Source organism: Lampris incognitus, chromosome 4 (genome assembly GCF_029633865.1).
Source record: "Lampris incognitus isolate fLamInc1 chromosome 4, fLamInc1.hap2, whole genome shotgun sequence".
Taxonomy (NCBI): Eukaryota; Metazoa; Chordata; class Actinopteri; order Lampriformes; family Lampridae; genus Lampris; species Lampris incognitus.
The window spans coordinates 9,588,159-9,604,811 of NC_079214.1; the positions used below are offsets into that span (position 1 = coordinate 9,588,159).

A 16,653-nucleotide genomic window follows, 5' to 3' on the forward strand; every position below is an offset into this window, starting at 1 on the left:
TGTGGCAAATGAAGTACTTGAGCTTGTACTCTGTGTGTGTCTGTGTGTGTGTGTGTGTGTGTGTGTGTGTGTGTGTGAGGGTTTACTCAGCTCTCCATCGTTGCATATTCATGAGCGGTGGTATGGTCTCAGTCCCACATCGGGGGGCCTATGGCAGCTCTGCATGATGGTGATGTAATGACGACTTGTCTATCGCAACACACTTTTGCACTCCGCTCCAGAACCCCCGCAGAACCGCCTTCTGAAGCCCAACACAAAACCCTTCCGAATTCAGCCGGGTCCCGTGCCAGGGCTCCACGCGAGAGTGGGGAAAAATAAAACCCCGGCCTGAGGCGGGGGGGGGAGGGGGGGCCCAGCTCCGGGCCTCCAGGGCCGCAGTGTCTGCAGGTATTTGTTGCAGCCACGCACTACAGCAGCTGGTTTAACCAAGTCCTTCCCCTCCTTGGTCCAAGAGGTGAGCTAATTAGTTAAATCAGCTGCTGTAGTGCATGGTTGCAACAACTACCTGCAGACACTGCGGCCCTGGAGGCCTGGAGTTGGGCGCCCCCCCCCCCCCCCGCCTTAAGGCGAGAGGGACAGGAGTTGTGGTGCAGTTGTGTCATGGCACCAACTCAACCCTTCTTTTTGTGTCCGTGCAGGGGACGTTCCAGGGGGCCCCTTGGCGTGATATGAGCTGGCGGGCCTCCGTGTTGGGAATATTTACGTTTTTCCACACTCGGAAGCGTTACGGGTCTCGTGGTCTCAGCTCTGCGAGGCCTGGGAGAACTGCTGCTCCTGCATCAGCAGTGTGTCCGGTTAGTGGTTGTCAACCGTTCCCCTTTTAAACTCGTATTCTGAAATCGTTTGTCACCCTCAAGCAGGTCCTCAGGGGCCGCCGGCCCTGCAGGTTCTCTGGTCCGCCAGCTGGTTCCCGCATAGCAAAACTGCTGTGGGCCGGACCCGTCCCACACCCGGCACCTTCATCCGGCCCACATACCGCGTGGGGGGATGGCGTTTGGGCGGTCCGCTCCTGTTTGCCAGATCTGGGCCAGAACCAAGCCGTAGCAATGCTGCATGTGCCACATATTTGCCAAAGGTGGCCATATTTGTTTTGTGATATTTGGGCCATATTCACCATTTACCACACGGGCCACTTCAGGGTCACATCCAGATCACATGTTGCCCAGAGCACCGCATCTTTGCCCAAAAAAGGTCCACATTTGATTTGGGCCATATTTGGGCCATATTTGCTATTATACATGTGGGCCACTTCAGGCTCACATCCATTTTGTCAGGACCAGAAGCAGGCCGTCAGTGCTGCATCACTGCCTGAAGTGGCCCACGTCCGCATGCTGTCTGGGACATCAGCAGTATGTTGTAAACTATTTCCGTTTAAAAAAAACCTATTTTGTCTCATAGTCCTCCCAAACCGGGTCCACAGGTGCCACCGGCCCTGCAGCTTTACTGGTCAGCCGGGTGGGTCTATACAGAACCACTCACCCGGCCTCCAACCAGGGGGGTTTCACACCTGGAACAACAGGTGACTGTACTGAACCACGTGGTAGAACAGAAACCCAGTACTCGTGGTACCTGAGGACCTGATTGAGAACCACTGGGTGGTGTGCATATGTGTGAGGGGGGGTGTAATCAAAGTAATTTTGCAGAGATTTGCCCTTTTCCACCCAATTCAAGCAGAAACTACGTCGTGGCCACGCAGATATTTTTTATTAATATGTGTGTATATATATATATATATATATATATATATATATATATATATGTGTGTGTGTGTATATATATATGTATATATGTATGTGTATGTATATGTACATACGTATGCATGTATGTATGTATGTATATGTGTGTATATATATACATATATACACACATATGTATGTATATATATATATGTGTGTGTATATATACATATACATATATACATACACACACATGTGTATGTATGTATATGTATGTATATATATATATATATATGTATGTATATATATATATATATGATTTATTTTTTCTTTTTACAAATCGCTAGATTTGCAGCACGTAAGACTTGAGCAGAGCAGGATGCGCACACCGGGACCAAACAGAACCCAGAATGCCCTTAAAACGCTCCCGGTGACGTCATCGCCCGCAAGGCACGGAAGAGGAGCGAGACGATGCCCCCCATATGCTTTTTAAAGCGGTACCCGGATTCACCAGCAATTACCCGACGCCTCCTGAGTGGCTACGGTCTATTCTTATCTGCCCCCCCAGCCCGGACAACGTAGAGGAGAGCGTAGCGGCATCGGTACAGAACACCCCACCGCCACCCCGCACCTCCTCCTCCTCCTCCCAGCATCGGTCACCGTCCCCCCCCTCCTCTCCGCCGCCGCCGCCGCCACACCCCCACCCCTCCTCGGCGCTCTCCGCTCTGTACCACAATAACAGATGGTGGGAGCAACATCACATCCATACTGGGTACCACAACAATAGACCGCCGGAGTATCCTCGTCCTCCTCCTCCTCCTCCTCCTCCTCCTCATCATCATCCAGTGCAGAAGAAGCTGGCCTTGCATCATGCTTGCGGTGCAGCTGAAGCGAGCGAGGTGGTGATTTGTTTGCCGGGGGGAAGCAGCAGCACGGCCGCGGAGGAACCTTCTCGCCGCCGCCGCTGCTGTGCGGGGGGGTGGGGGGGGAGTAAGATGGCCGCTATGAAAATTTTAACCAGCGCGGGGCTCTTCTTGGCGTTCTGCGCGCTGGGGCTGCTCGCCATGGCGATCTGCACCGACTACTGGTACGAGACCGACGCGAGGAGGCACCGGGAGAGGTGCAAGAACTACGCCAACAAGCGGAACGACCCCGGGTACATCTACATCTCCAACCACAACCTCCCGCTCCAGATGCCTCCTCCGAACAGCGTGGCGAGGACGGGCAGCGGCCCCGGCGCGCTCGCCAGGGGCAAACGCCACTTTCTGACCGGCGCGTCGGCCATGGAGACCCACTGCAGCCGCCAGTTCAACTCCACCATATCGGGGCTCTGGAGGAAGTGTCACCGGGAGGGGTTCGACCTGGAGACCGAGGATCTTATTTACAAAGGTAAACGTCGAACCCGCATGTCCTTTGGCGAGCGTCGGGCCCCGATGCGCACCGACGAGCTCAGATCTGATGCTGGATGGATGGGTTGCAGGCAAGCAGGGGATGTGACTCGGGCGGGCGTCCGCATTCCGCACGTTAACCTTCTCTGCTAGAGATGTTTGCATGAGTGCGAATGGCACAGCCCGAGGTGCATTTCTCTCCCGGTCTTTCGCTGTCCACGGTTCGGACCGAGCCGTCGGTTCCTCCTCCGGATGACTGGCGCCGTTTCCCCCGCAGGGCTTAAAGCCCTCAGCCTAAGCGGACGCCGGACGTCTCAGACGCGCTCGCATCGTTCCCAGGCTTGCAGAGCATGTTGTTAACGCGGACGGGGCAGCACGCCACATGGCGAGCGGACCGGGCGAGGGAGGCTGAATTATTGATTACATCTCGGTCGGTCGGTCGGTCGGTTGGGATTTTGAGCCGCCTGGGAGGTGCACGTTGTAGAGGCCCCTTAATCTTACATGCTATCAAATGCCAATTTGCTAGGGTGTACTGCATCAAATCCTGAAACCCGGAGCCTTGCCCGAGGCTTTAGCAGATGCGTGAGGATGAAAAACACCCGGATGGGTCGCTGTGTCAAAATGTGGGGTGCCGTGAAGCCATCACTGGGACGGTGGGCCTAGTTGTTCTGTAAAACAACAACAACAACTTAAATTCATGTGGCGCCTTTCAAGGGACCCGAGGACCACTTAGTGGAGCAGACAAAACCAAATGATACAAGAACAGAAAATAGAAATAGTAGTGATTTCCGGGGATGGTAGAAGTGACTAGAGACCACAGGCCGTGTAAACAGGTGAGTTCTCGGGAGTTGTTTGACTGTCCAAGGGAGCAGCGTTGCGGCTCTGTGCCGGGAGGGAGTTCCAAAGGGTGGGGGGGGGCTGCCACACTGAAGGCTCTGTCCCCAAAAGTCTGCAGGCTGCTGTGGGGGATGGAGAGCAGGCCCGTGTCTACAGACCGCAGAGCCCCGGGACAGAATATGGGGAGGTCAGATAGGTACTGGGGGGGCAAGGGCATGGAGGGATTTGTAGGTGAGGAGGAGGAGGAGGATTTTGTAGGAGATGCGGTCGAACATTAGCCTGAGTGACATGGACCATATCCTCCTGTACTGTGCAACAATACGCCTCAAATATATGTTAGGAGCACTAACCTCGAACACTATTTAGTGTCTCGTCAACAGGGGATAACTTTGGGAGCGTAATGGGTGGTCAGAAGTCAAATTGTGAGGCTGTGGGCGTCCGGGTGGCGTGGCGGTCTATTGCATTGCCTACCAACACGGGGATCGCCGGTTCGATTCCCGTGTTGCCTCCTGTTTGGTCGGGCGTCCCTGCAGACACACTTGGCCGTGTCTGCAGGTGGGAAGCCGGATGTGGGTATGTGTCCTGGTCGCTGCACTAGCGCCTCCTCTGGTCGGTCGGGGTGCCCCTGGCGAAACTCCTCACTGTCAGGTGAAAGAAAACGGCTGGCGACTTCACGTGTGTTGGAGGAGGCACGTGGTAGTCCGCAGCCCTCCCCGGATGAGCAGAGGCAGGAGGTGGAGCAGCAACCATGACGGCTCGGAAGAGTGGGGTAATTGGCCGGATAAAATTAGGGGGAGGAATTGTGAGGCTGTCACAATTTGACCCCTTCTTTGGAAGCTACATGGCTGGTCTTATCTCTGGTGTTATTTTTGTGTTGACTTTTGCCCATAAGATTACGTCACTTGTCACGGAGCAGGAGGGCACCATCACAACCTGCCCTTAACCTCTCTGGGAATGTGAATAAATCATTTCCGAAAATGTTTCAAGCGACTAATGTGCACGAAGTGCCTTCCACTTCTATGTGATGTGTCATGGGCTCCCCAGACAAGCCGACGTGGATGTAGTCGCTTGACTGGGATTCGTGGCATCGCTGCTAAGGTGCTTTGTTGTAACTTACCCCTACACCTCCTGGCTGGCAGCAGTCACAGTGGAGGCGTTTGTGCACAATTCTGCTGGGTTAAAAAGGCATCCTTATCACACCACAGCACCTCAACCCGGTTTCGGTGTAGGATCCACAGTAAACTGGGTATCTGAGACAAAAACAGTGTCGCGTTATAGCGCCGGCATTGCCCTACATTTAAAATGTGGAGGCCTCCGTCGCTCTGCTATCTCAAACATTAAATTTAGCACGGTTTTCACAGACAATTATAATCGTCACAATGACAACTTTATTTAGCACCTTTCATAGCATCCATTGCAAAGAGCTTCCAAGTAACTTATAACTGAAGACAGTCAACAAGATGAAGGCATTAAAAGGAATAAATCATAAAAACAACAAACAGGAGAAAGTGAATTTGTAAAAAATTCTGTAACACTTGCTATGAAGCTTGCATCAGGTAACACTTTCTATGAAGCTTGCATCTATAACGCCCTATAAGCATCTATAACGCCTTATAAGCATCTATAACGCCCTATAAGCATCTATAATGCCCTATAAGCATCTATAACGCCCTATAAGCATCTATAACGCCCTATAAGCATCTATAACGCCCTATAAGTGTAGCTATAAGTCATTGTAAGATTCATTATAACCATGTATATGCCTCACAGAGCCTTGCATCTATAATGCCCTATAAGCACCTATAACACCCTATAAGCATCTATTGCATCTATAACGCCCATACTTTCCTATAATGTGTATTACAATGACTAACGGCTATGGCTGAAGACTGTGAATTAGCACTGAAGTCTCATTATGCATCTCTGCAAAACTTCAGCAAAACAAGTTGGCTATGATGCATTATGACATTTGACAGATAAACAGGCTAATGATGACACATTTATAATGCAGAAATCCGTTTTAAATTGACATAATGTATCATAAAGGTGGTTATGAGGTGTTGTGAGGGCGTATACATGGTTATAAGGAATATTACAATGACATAGCTACACTTAGAGGGCGTTATAGATGCTTATAGGGCGTTATAGATGCTTACAGGGTGTTATAGATGCTCACAGGGTGTTATATATGCTCATAGCGCGTTATAGATGCTTATAGGGCGTTATAGATGCACGCTTCATAGAACGTGTTACCAAACATTCTTTGCGGTGCAGTTAAAAGAGATATATGTGAGGACCTAAGATGGCCTCATGGGAGACAGGGCCATAAAAGGCCCAGAGATGTGAGCTGGGGGCCAAACAGTTGGACGCTTTAAAAGTAATGTGCACAATTTCCAAATCAGCTCTGAAATCAACCTGAAGCCGACGCACGGCCGCTAAAACGGGGATTAGTTACGACAATCAAACAGACCACAAACAATCCGAGGAGAGTCGAGTCGACGTGCATGTCACGGGGAGGGGGGAGGGGGGGGATAGAAAACAGCCTGGATTTCATTTTGTTTGTGTTCAACCTTCTGCTCCTCAACCGAATCCCAGCGTGTCTGCGGAAGACGGCGGAGGCCTGGCAGGAGAGCAGCGTTTCACAATCGACGTCCTCGCTTCCTGTGGGCCGCAGAGATCTTCTGCTTTTTTGAGTGTGCCTATTGCTCTCTTCCTCTTTCTCTCCCAGATCCACCGCTCAGGGTTTGCCCATTAGCTCGCCGAAACCCACTTAAAATGATCACTGCAGGAGACTCGCATGCAAAGCGGAAAAACTGAAAACAACATAATTCATCTTCTTTCCCTCGCCTGCCACTGCCACGTATAAACCGTCGCTCTAAAGCGGAATTCCCACTCGTTTTATCTTTCGCCCCTTGCAGAGGTCCTCGTTCAGCCAGCCTTTAGTTAATGCAACACTTGAGATGGATGCCAAACCCGGCTGATCACCATCACAGTACGTTCTCCAACGGAGGACATACAGTGAACATGCCAAGCTCGTGACTATGATGATTAGGATAATATACCCCTGATGAGAGGTTTTCAAAATGGCCTCAACTGTCTAAACAGGCGACGTACAGCAACTTAAGAGGCGATAATCAGTTTTAATTCAGAAGACCTCTCGTGATCTCGAGTCGAACTCTCTCTGCATCCTGACAGCGGCCCAGTCAGTAGATGCCAACCTGTATCGGTACCCGCTCCTCATCAGCCAATCAGGGGGGGTTTCTTGCATGCCGGCATCTCCCATTGGTCGTTACTTGCGGTCAACCAGTTTTTGCACACTCACAAGACCGTTAGAAAGAAGTGGCAGATTCTTTTGCGGGACGTTTTCAAAATTCAATTTATTGCCATTAGAAACAATGTGCAGGCACGTGTGTAACAACGAAATAAGGGCTGCGGCTTCACCAAACAGTGCAAGTAGACAGACACAGCAAACATAGCATAAGATATACACAGAGGAAGACTAAAAGCTAAAGATAGGTAAAAAAAGGAGCACGAGTATAAACATTTACAGACATCCAGTGGGTAGCCAGGTTCAGGCGGGGAAAGAAGCTGTTTTTGAGCCTGGTAGTGCAGGCTCTGAGGCTCCTGTAGCGCCTCCCAGAGTGCAGGGGGGGGGCAGTCCATGGCTGGGGTGGGTGGGATCCCTGCTGATGCTCAGACCCCTTCGAAGGCAGCGTTTGTGATAAATGTCTTCTATGGCTGGGAGCTGGGTACCGGTGATGTGCTGGGCCGCCTTGACGACCCGCTGCAGAGCTTTCTGGTCGTCTGAGGTGCAGTTGCCCTACCACCCTGAGATGCAGCTGGTCAGGATGCTCTCTGTGGTGCAGTGGTAGAAGTTGGGGAGAATTTTGGGGGATAGACGGGCGCTCCTCAGCCTCCTCAGGAGATGCAGGCGTTGTTGGGCCTTTTTCACAAAGGGCCTGGGTGTTTAATGTCCAGGAGAGGTCCTTGCTGATGTGGACTCCAGGGAATCTAAAGCCGGAGACACGCTCCACTTCCACCCCATTAATTTGTATGGGGGAGTGCTGCAGCTTCTAGACCTCCTGAAGTCCACAATCACCTCCTTCGTCTTCTGCACATTGAGGACAAGCTTGTTGGTGGTGCACCATGATGTGAGGTGCTGAATCTCGTCCCTGTGGGCCGTCTCATCAGGGACGAGATTCAGCACCTCACATCATGTAGCAAGCTATTGCTAACTTCCACCCAGGATGGCTTTACCATTTCTTTAAGCGACTTGGAGTCAAAAAAACTGACTGAAATCTACTTGCTAAATGTTGGACAAGACCAAAAATTACCACATAACGGTAATTCCTCTAAACTAGTCATTAGCTCTATACAATATCAGCACAAGAATGAAACGTAATTTATCCCGCTAACTTGTCTGACCTGCATGGAACTTGTTGAGGTTACCTTCATGCGTCACTTGGAGCACTCACATTGTATTGGGCAAGGAGAACCTAGTGACCCAGATACCGGAAGTCATGGTGGACAGCGAGAGAGTCTCAGAGTTGACCAGTGAACCAGCAGTCATGATGCAGAAACATGCAGCAAACACAGATGTCATGCTGAAAGCTGATCCACCCTCACAGCCTCACAGCAAACATTCACTGACGCAAGACAGAATTGTAATGTTTCCTACCCAACTGCTGATGTCATGTCAGACAAGAATTCATATAGAATGACTACACACTAATACACTTTTACAATGAAACACATTTTTGGAATGATTCATTATTTTGTGTTAGCATAGAAAATCAGTTTCCTGTTGTACACTTTTATTGTTCAAATCATGATGTTCTGTTTTAAGGATTGATGGACGTACACATGAGGACATAGATAAGGGATTTACCATCAGTATTTAAACTCTGCTAAGTCGCTTCTCCCACTTATGCAAAGCACAGGAATGCATCTTTAAAAAAGGCAAAGGGAGGGCGTCCGGGTAGCGTGGCGGTCTACTCCGTTGCCTACCAACATGGGGGTCGCCGGTTCGAATCCCCGTGTTACCTCCGGCTTGGTCGGGTGTCCCTACAGACACAATTGGCCGTGTCTGTGGGAGGGAAGCCGGATGAGGGTATGTGTCCTGGTCGCTGTTCAGTTGGGGGAGGGGGAACTGGGGGGAATAGCGTGATCCAGGATGGCTCGGAAGAGTGGGGTAATTGGCCGGATACAATTGGGGAGAAAAAGGGGGGCAAAAATCCCCCTCCCCCAAAAAATGGCAAAAGGTGGAAGGGAATAGACAAAAGAAGGTTGTGACACTCTTAAATCATGCTAGCATATAGCTTGGCTAGTGAACTTGCAGTTTTACAAAACAGTCTCCACACAGTGATTATCACTAAATCCATCCTGAAACTACGTTTTTTAACCTGAGATGTGAAGTCTGGTTTTATTCTTCCACATGAGGCACTGCATTTACGACAGTGGAGTTGGTATAGTTATGTCCCCACCTGCCCGAGATGAGATCTAGAAGGGGTCCAGATAGCATGCGGATGTGGGCCACTTCAGGCAATGATGCAGCACTGATGGCCTTCTTCTGGCCCTGACAAAATGGATGTGAGCCTGAAGTGGCCCACATGTATAATAGCAAATATGGCCCAAATGTGCCAAATCAAATGTGGGTCTTTTTTGGCAAAGATGCGGTGCTCTGGGCAACATGTAATCTGGATGTGACCCTGAAGTGGCCCGTGTGGTGAATGGTGAATATGGCCCAAATATCCCAAAACAAATATGGGCCACCTTTGGCAAATATGTGGCACATGCGGCATTGCTGTGGCTTGGTTCTGGCCCAGATCTGGCAAACAGCAGCGGACCGCCCAAGCGCCATCATTCCACGCGGTATGTGGGCTGTATGAAGTCTCGGGTGTGGGACGGGTCCGGGCCACAGCAGTTTTGCTATCTGAGGGGGGGGAGGGGACTCTAAAATGACAAGCGACATTCGTGACCTGATGCACTGATGTCACGTGACATTTGTACCATCAGGTGCAAACAGCCGTGTGTTGAGTTTGAAAGTTGTCGGCCAAATCAAACGGTGAAGCGCTAAAACGAACCGTCTAACTCTGACTGGCAAGTTCTGAGTAAATTATTATTTGTCAGCCTCCCCTGTTCCCATGACGACGTCATCCCTGTCCTCCAGAACCTCCTCCCACAACGGATCCAATTCAAAGTCCTTCTCCTCGCTCACAAAGCCCCTTTTTATACCTTTCTCAAAATGTGAGCGGACAGAGACGGGCTCAAAATGAGCGCTTACTTCCTCCTTACGTACGGAGCAGCAGTTTGGACATGAAGCTTGGACTTTGCAGAGTATGTAATCCATTAGCATTATTATTATTATTATTTTGTTTTTCATTGTGAAGAAGTGCATTTTTCACTTAAATGTGTATGCTTTGTTAATTTCTATGCAACTGACTTATTTCACGTGTTGTTTTGAGTGTTCCAACGCAAGACGGCAACATACGGAAGGAAAAAGTTAAGATTATACCTATAGCAGCCATCCATCCATCCATCCATCCATCCATCCATCCATCCATCCATCCATCCATCCATCCTTTATCCAAACTGCTTATCCTGCTCTCAGGGTGGCGGGGATGCTGGAGCCTATCCCAGCAGTCATTGGGCGGCAGGCGGGGAGACACCCTGGACAGGTCGCCAGGCCATCACACACACACACACACACACACACACACACATTCCTACCTAGGGACAGCAAGAAGGTCCTGGGTTCGAGGCCCTGGGGTAGTCCAACCTTGGGGGTGGTCCCGGGTCCTCCTCTGTGTGGAGTTCGCATGTTCTCCCCGTGTCTGCGTGGGTTTCCTCCGGGGGCTCCAGTTTCCTCCCACAGTCCAAAGACATGTAGGTCAGGGGACTCGGCCGTACCTAGAGCATATCACAGTATATTCATCCGACTGGTGGTTAGTCGCCAGGACCAGTAGCCTGTTACGGCACAGGAAATTCAGCTATTATTTACCGTCTTCGTTTCACAAAGGAGCTTCATTTCAGGTACTGGAGTAGACATCTTGGCACCCAGAGTTGTAAAAGGAGAGGTTGATTTTAATGGAAGTCAGACGTGTCTGAGAAGGATACGTGTGACGTCTATAAGCTCCTAATTCATGCACACTCCCCCCCCCCGCCCCCAGCTTTGGCACATTCTCAATTTCCGCCCTGTCAGTTTGTTCCGTTGTTGAATTATCGCTCTCGAGCACGCTGAAAGACTTCACGAGATGCCTGTTGCAGCCAAACTCCTTTTCCGCGTTGCACTCGAGCGCTTCTGACTCATCCTAGCACACGCGCGGGTGACATGACATGACACGCAGGCCGTGTTTTTAATAGCCACTCTCGAAGTGAAATCGGGAAGCTTTGGCTCTAGCTAGTCACATTATCAGCCCTGCAAAATTGGAAATACGTGGCAGAACAAATTTGACATTAAAATGGTAATTTGTAAGCACACAGGAATAGATTATGTGAAAAGGATAAAATTAGCATTCCGCCAACACCCGCTGATGTCTCATGCAGACTTGGACGTACGGGCTCGCATAAAGCTGAACATGCCAGGCTGGTGAGTTTGATCGGGAGGAAACGGATGTTGGACAAAACAGGATGCCATTCGTTTGATTTACGTTGACGTGCAAAATTTGAAACAAAATTGCAACGAAATCGTTATTTTCTTCAGGAAAACTGCGGAACGGCCTGGAATCCTTGGAGATTTTGCCGAGTCCTTTACATTCAATTAGTGTCCCGAGGGCACACGATTCCCACCCATCCTCCCAGCTTTGTCGACCTAAACAAAAGTGAATTAGAGGTGTGCAGAGTTTCAATACAGCAGCCTGCATTAAAAGCCAGTGAGCTGTGAAATTCTGCTCGGCGTGAAATGTGTCGGGGAAGCACCGCTTCCTGAAATAAAATGGGAAGTAGTCGCTCGATTTCCAAGTAAATACAGCTCTCGCGTCACTCTCGATTTGAAAAACAGGTTTATTAAAGCTCCTATAGTCAAACTATAAAATGCTGCTGTAGGTGGTGTATATATATATATATATATATATATATATATATATATATATATATATATATATGACAGTGTAAAAGCTATTGGCAAGACAATGAGACGACAGGAAGATAAGTTGACTCGTCGTGAAGTGAGTTTTGGGGTGCTCTGTTATTGCTGGTTTGGCCTCACTTGTCTCCCACTACAGTTTGATCATTCTCCAAACGCGGCATCTCGGAGCCGAGGTTAATGGATGCAGGGAGCAGCCGATGTAATAATGGCCAGCAAATGAGAGCCAGATGTGAAAAGAGCTGATTTTGTAAACACATTTTCATTGGCGGCGGCTGGGTCCCGACAGCTAAGAAGAATGTAATCATTAAAACGCCGCTACTTTTGTTGGACGCACTGCAGGGGCATGTGTTGATATATGTGTTGGACTTCAGTATATCAGGATCAACTTGCAACAAGCTAGGGTTAAGCTGAACACACGACGCCTGCTAACATGGCTTTGTTCAGGGGTTCTGAATCGACTCGGTTGTGGCTATAGTGATTTTTAGTGACTTGATTCTCCTCGCAACTCTTTTGGGACTTATCTCACGTGTGTGTCTTGCACTTTTGTCCTCTTGTCTTTGCCTAGGATTAATTCAGAGATGCACCCCAGTGAAGTACCACTACTCTTCCTCCATCCTCCCAAGAAATTTACCCATCAACATTACCAAGACCATACGACAGGATGAGTGGCATGCGCTCCGTAAGTCTATCTATCAAGCCATTTATCTGCCCGTCTGTCTGTCCATTTGGCTGTCTGTCTGTATATCTGTCTGACCAGTTCAAAAGTCTACCTATATATAACTACTACTAATGATAATGTGTCTATCCAACATCTCGTGGAATAGGTGTAATGTAACAGACAAGCTGGCGTCCCCACGTCAAACACCCTGTTATTCATTGCTCATATTTATCAGTAGAAGAAGAAAAAAAAAAGTATTGCATCACAGCTGGGACTTTACCGAAGCCAGACAGCTACGTTGTATTCTCTGTGCAAACTGATGACGAGTGTACGAGCATCCCTGCCAGGGGTGTATGGTGAAAACTGAACCGGACTTTAATCGGCAACATTCTGACCTCCCCTTGTAGATCTGCGGAGAATGACGGCCGGCTTTGTGGGCATGGCTGTGTCCATTATTCTGTTTGGCTGGATTATTGGAGTGCTGGGATGTTGTCAGCAGCATGACCTCATGCAGTATGTAGCTGGACTACTCTTCCTCATGGGAGGTACAGAGAGCATGCTCTTTCTTTGCTGTGGGTGTGCTTTTGTTGGAAATATTTGCGTGTGTGCGCGTGTGCGTGTGTGTGTGTGTGTGTGTGCTTGCGTGAAACAAAATCTAGAGGCTCAGAGAAGACTGTGCGAACATGCATGTCTATATGTGTCTATGGGAGGATTGTGGGTAGCCGTAGGTGCGTAAACCCTGCTAGACCGGGTGTCGCCGAGAGGAGCTCTTAGGGGCCGGCTGTACGGCAACGCGAGAACGTGTCCGTCTCGCGGGGGGGAATTACCTAAGATGGCGCGCTGGGCCTAGATTTGAATAATTACACAGCTAGCCAGACTAAACCAAAGGTCATCTCTCCTCCCTACACAGGAACATGCTGCATCATCTCCCTGTGCACCTGCGTGGCAGGAATCAACTTTGAGCTGTCGCGCTACCCCCGCTACATGTACGGTCTGCCAGAAGACATTAGCCATGGCTATGGCTGGTCCATGTTCTGTGCCTGGGGGGGGCTCGGCCTCACCTTGCTGGCCGGCTTCCTCTGCACCTTGGCCCCCTCCCTGAGCACGCCCGCTCGCACGACGACCCACAAGCCGAGGCAGGAGAACGGCACCGTCTGATGGGGCCCGGGCGTCATCCAGTGACTGATCCATGGAAGAGAAGGAAAAAAAAAGAAAAAAGGAAAAAAAAAAGGAAAAAAAAAAGAAGAAGCACAAACCACACCCTCTCCAGCTTGTCTGTTTAACCGTTCAAAACAATCTGCGTCTCGTCCACCGTCTCACGCCGCCATCGCCGTCCCACAAGTGTTCAGTGTGTCCGAGCTGTGCCAGAAGGAGCCGAGCGACGGACGGACTTCACCGCACCTGCTCCCCGAGGTCCTCGCGGGAGCTTCCCCCTTTTCCGGGAACACTAAGAATAACACATCATAACACAGCGTCGCTCTCAGAGCAAGGAGAAGGACGAGAAAAAGACGTTTTCTTTCTTCAGACTTGGGACTTCACACGTCAACTTAGAGGCGGCCTGAGGGCGACCTTTTCTCCTAAAGAGGATGTCTTAAAATGGTGCTCTCTCTAATGCTTATACCACATCCCACACTCAACATCCCTCTCTCTCTCTCTCCCTCTCGCTCTCCCTCTGTTCCTCTCTCGCTCTCCCTCTGTTCCTCCCTCTCTCTCCCTCTGTTCCTCTCTCTCTCGCTCTCCCTCTGCTCCTCTCTCGCTCTCCCTCTGTTCCTCTCTCTCCCTCTGTTCCTCTCTCGCTCTCCCTCTGTTCCTCCCTCTCTCTCTCTCTCTCTCTCTCTCTCTCTCTCTCTCTCTCTCTCTCTCTCTCTCTCTCCCTCTGTTCCTCTCTCGCTCTCCCTCTGTTCCTCCCTCTCTCTCCCTCTGTTCCTCTCTCTCCCTCTGTTCCTCTCTCGCTCTCCCTCTGTTCCTCCCTCTCTCTCTCTCTCTCTCTCTCTCTCTCTCTCTCTCTCTCTCTCTCTCTCTCTCTCTCCCTCTGTTCCTCTCTCGCTCTCCCTCTGTTCCTCCCTCTCTCTCCCTCTGTTCCTCTCTCGCTCTCCCTCTGTTCCTCTCTCTCTCTCTCTCTCTCTCTCTCTCTCTCTCTCTCTCTCTCTCTCTCTCTCTCTCTCTCTCTCTCTCCTCTGTTCCTCTCTCGCTCTCCCTCTGTTCCTCCCTCTCTCTCCCTCTGTTCCTCTCTTGCTGTCTGTTCCTCTCTCCCTCTCTCTCTCTCTGTTTCTCTCTCTTGCTGTCTGTTCCCCTCTCTCTCTCTCTCTCTCTCCCTCCGTTTCTCTCCCTCTCTCTCCCTCTGTTCCTCTCTCTCTCTCCCTCTGTTCCTCTCTCTCTCTCTCTCTCCCTCCGTTTCTCTCGCTCTCCATTTCTCTCCCTCTCTCTCTCTGGCTCTCGTTTTTCTGTTTCTCTCACTCTCTCCTTCCCCGTTTCTCTCACTCTCTCACTCCCTCCTTCCCCCTCTGTTCCTCTCTCTCTCTCTCTCTCTCGCTCTCCCTCTGTTCCTCTCTCTGTTTCTCTCTCCCTCTCTGTTTCTCTCACTCTCCATTTCTCTCTCCATTTCTCTACCTCTCTCTCTCTCTGGCTCTCTCGTTTTTCTGTTTCTCTCACTCTCTCACTCTGTCCTTCCCCCTCTGTTTCTCTCTCTCTCACTCTCCCTCTGTTCCTCTCTCTCTCTCCCTCTCCGTTTCTCTCGCTCTCCATTTCTCTCTCCGTTTTTCTACCTCTCTCTCTCTCTGGCTCTCTCGTTTTTCTGTTTCTCTCACTCTCTCCTTCCCCCTGTTTTTCTCTCTCTGTTCGTCTCTCTCTCTCCCTCTCTGTTTCTCTCGCTCTCCATTTCTCTCTCCGTTTCTCTCCCTCTGTTCGTCTCTCTCTCTCCCTCTCTGTTTCTCTCGCTCTCCATTTCTCTCTCCGTTTCTCTCCCTCTCTCTCTCTCTGGCTCTCTCGTTTTTCTGTTTCTCTCACTCTCTCGCTCTGTCCTCCCCCCTCTGTTTCTCTCTCTCTCTCTCTCGCTCTCTGTTTCTCTCTCTTGCTCTCTCCCTTTCCGTTTCTCTCTTGCACTCTCTTTTACACACACACACACACACACACACACACACACACACACACACACACACACACAAAGGAAACAGGCCAGAGCATCCCGTCAGCATTCCTCCTTTAGTCAAGTGGTCTGTGCTGTGTGTTATTGTCTGCATTGAAAAAGTATTCTGGCATTAAAGTGCCAACTGTTTATCTCTCGAGCACCACACCTACTGATACGACGCGTTAGCCCCTCGGAGAGACCGTTAAGAGCCTAAGCCGAGACTCCGCTCCTGGCGGCGGAGAGCCAAGAGCACAAATGGAAACCACAGGGGAGGACAGTAAGATAAAACAAATACAGCTCCGAAATTTGCATCGAAGAGCGAAACCTTTTTGCCGACTCTTCGGGACGATTTAGTATGTACAAATGCATCTCTACGTAGATTCAGGTCATTGTTCGTGTAAAGTAGATCTTGAATAAGGATGTTCGTTTTCTGTTTGTTTAAGAGTAACGACGGCTCGCAGTGTAGGTCTGTGGGGATGTGTGTAGAAGTGAAATTTTACCGCTCCCTGGTCGCGAGAATACGAGGAATAAGCGCAGCCGTGGTGGGCGTCGGGACCGGACTCGGTCCAGGGCTGGAGGAGGAGGAGGAGGCGTCCTGGGGCGACCGAAGGACAGCGGGGAAAGGCAGCGGCTGCTGAGCTGACCTGCTGACGGGACGGTCGTGTTTTACTCCATGTGCTGTTACTCCTACAAAAGACCAAGTTTTGTATGTTGACCAGCGTATAATAAACTGGTAAGGGCAACATGACAACCTAAGCTTGTAATGTGAAACAAAAAAACAAAAAACAAACATTACTTCACCGTTATATGCCCTTAATGTGTGAACATCAGAATATGAATTTAGGAAGGAAAAAAAAAACAAAAAAACAACAACAACATTC

At 50.0% G+C, this 16,653-nt stretch overlaps 1 protein-coding gene across 1 annotated transcript; it reads left to right on the forward strand.

Annotated features, from left to right (window-relative positions):
* The first annotated feature begins 2,656 nt into the window (after window positions 1–2,656).
* Window positions 2,657–14,326, forward strand: tmem276b (transmembrane protein 276b). Its single transcript, XM_056278417.1, has 4 exons — window positions 2,657–3,065; window positions 12,553–12,666; window positions 13,053–13,190; window positions 13,556–14,326. The coding sequence occupies exons 1-4, from the start codon at window positions 2,672–2,674 to the stop codon at window positions 13,801–13,803; spliced, it is 894 nt and encodes a 297-aa protein (XP_056134392.1). The 5' UTR covers window positions 2,657–2,671; the 3' UTR covers window positions 13,804–14,326.
* Window positions 14,327–16,653: the final 2,327 nt, after the last annotated feature.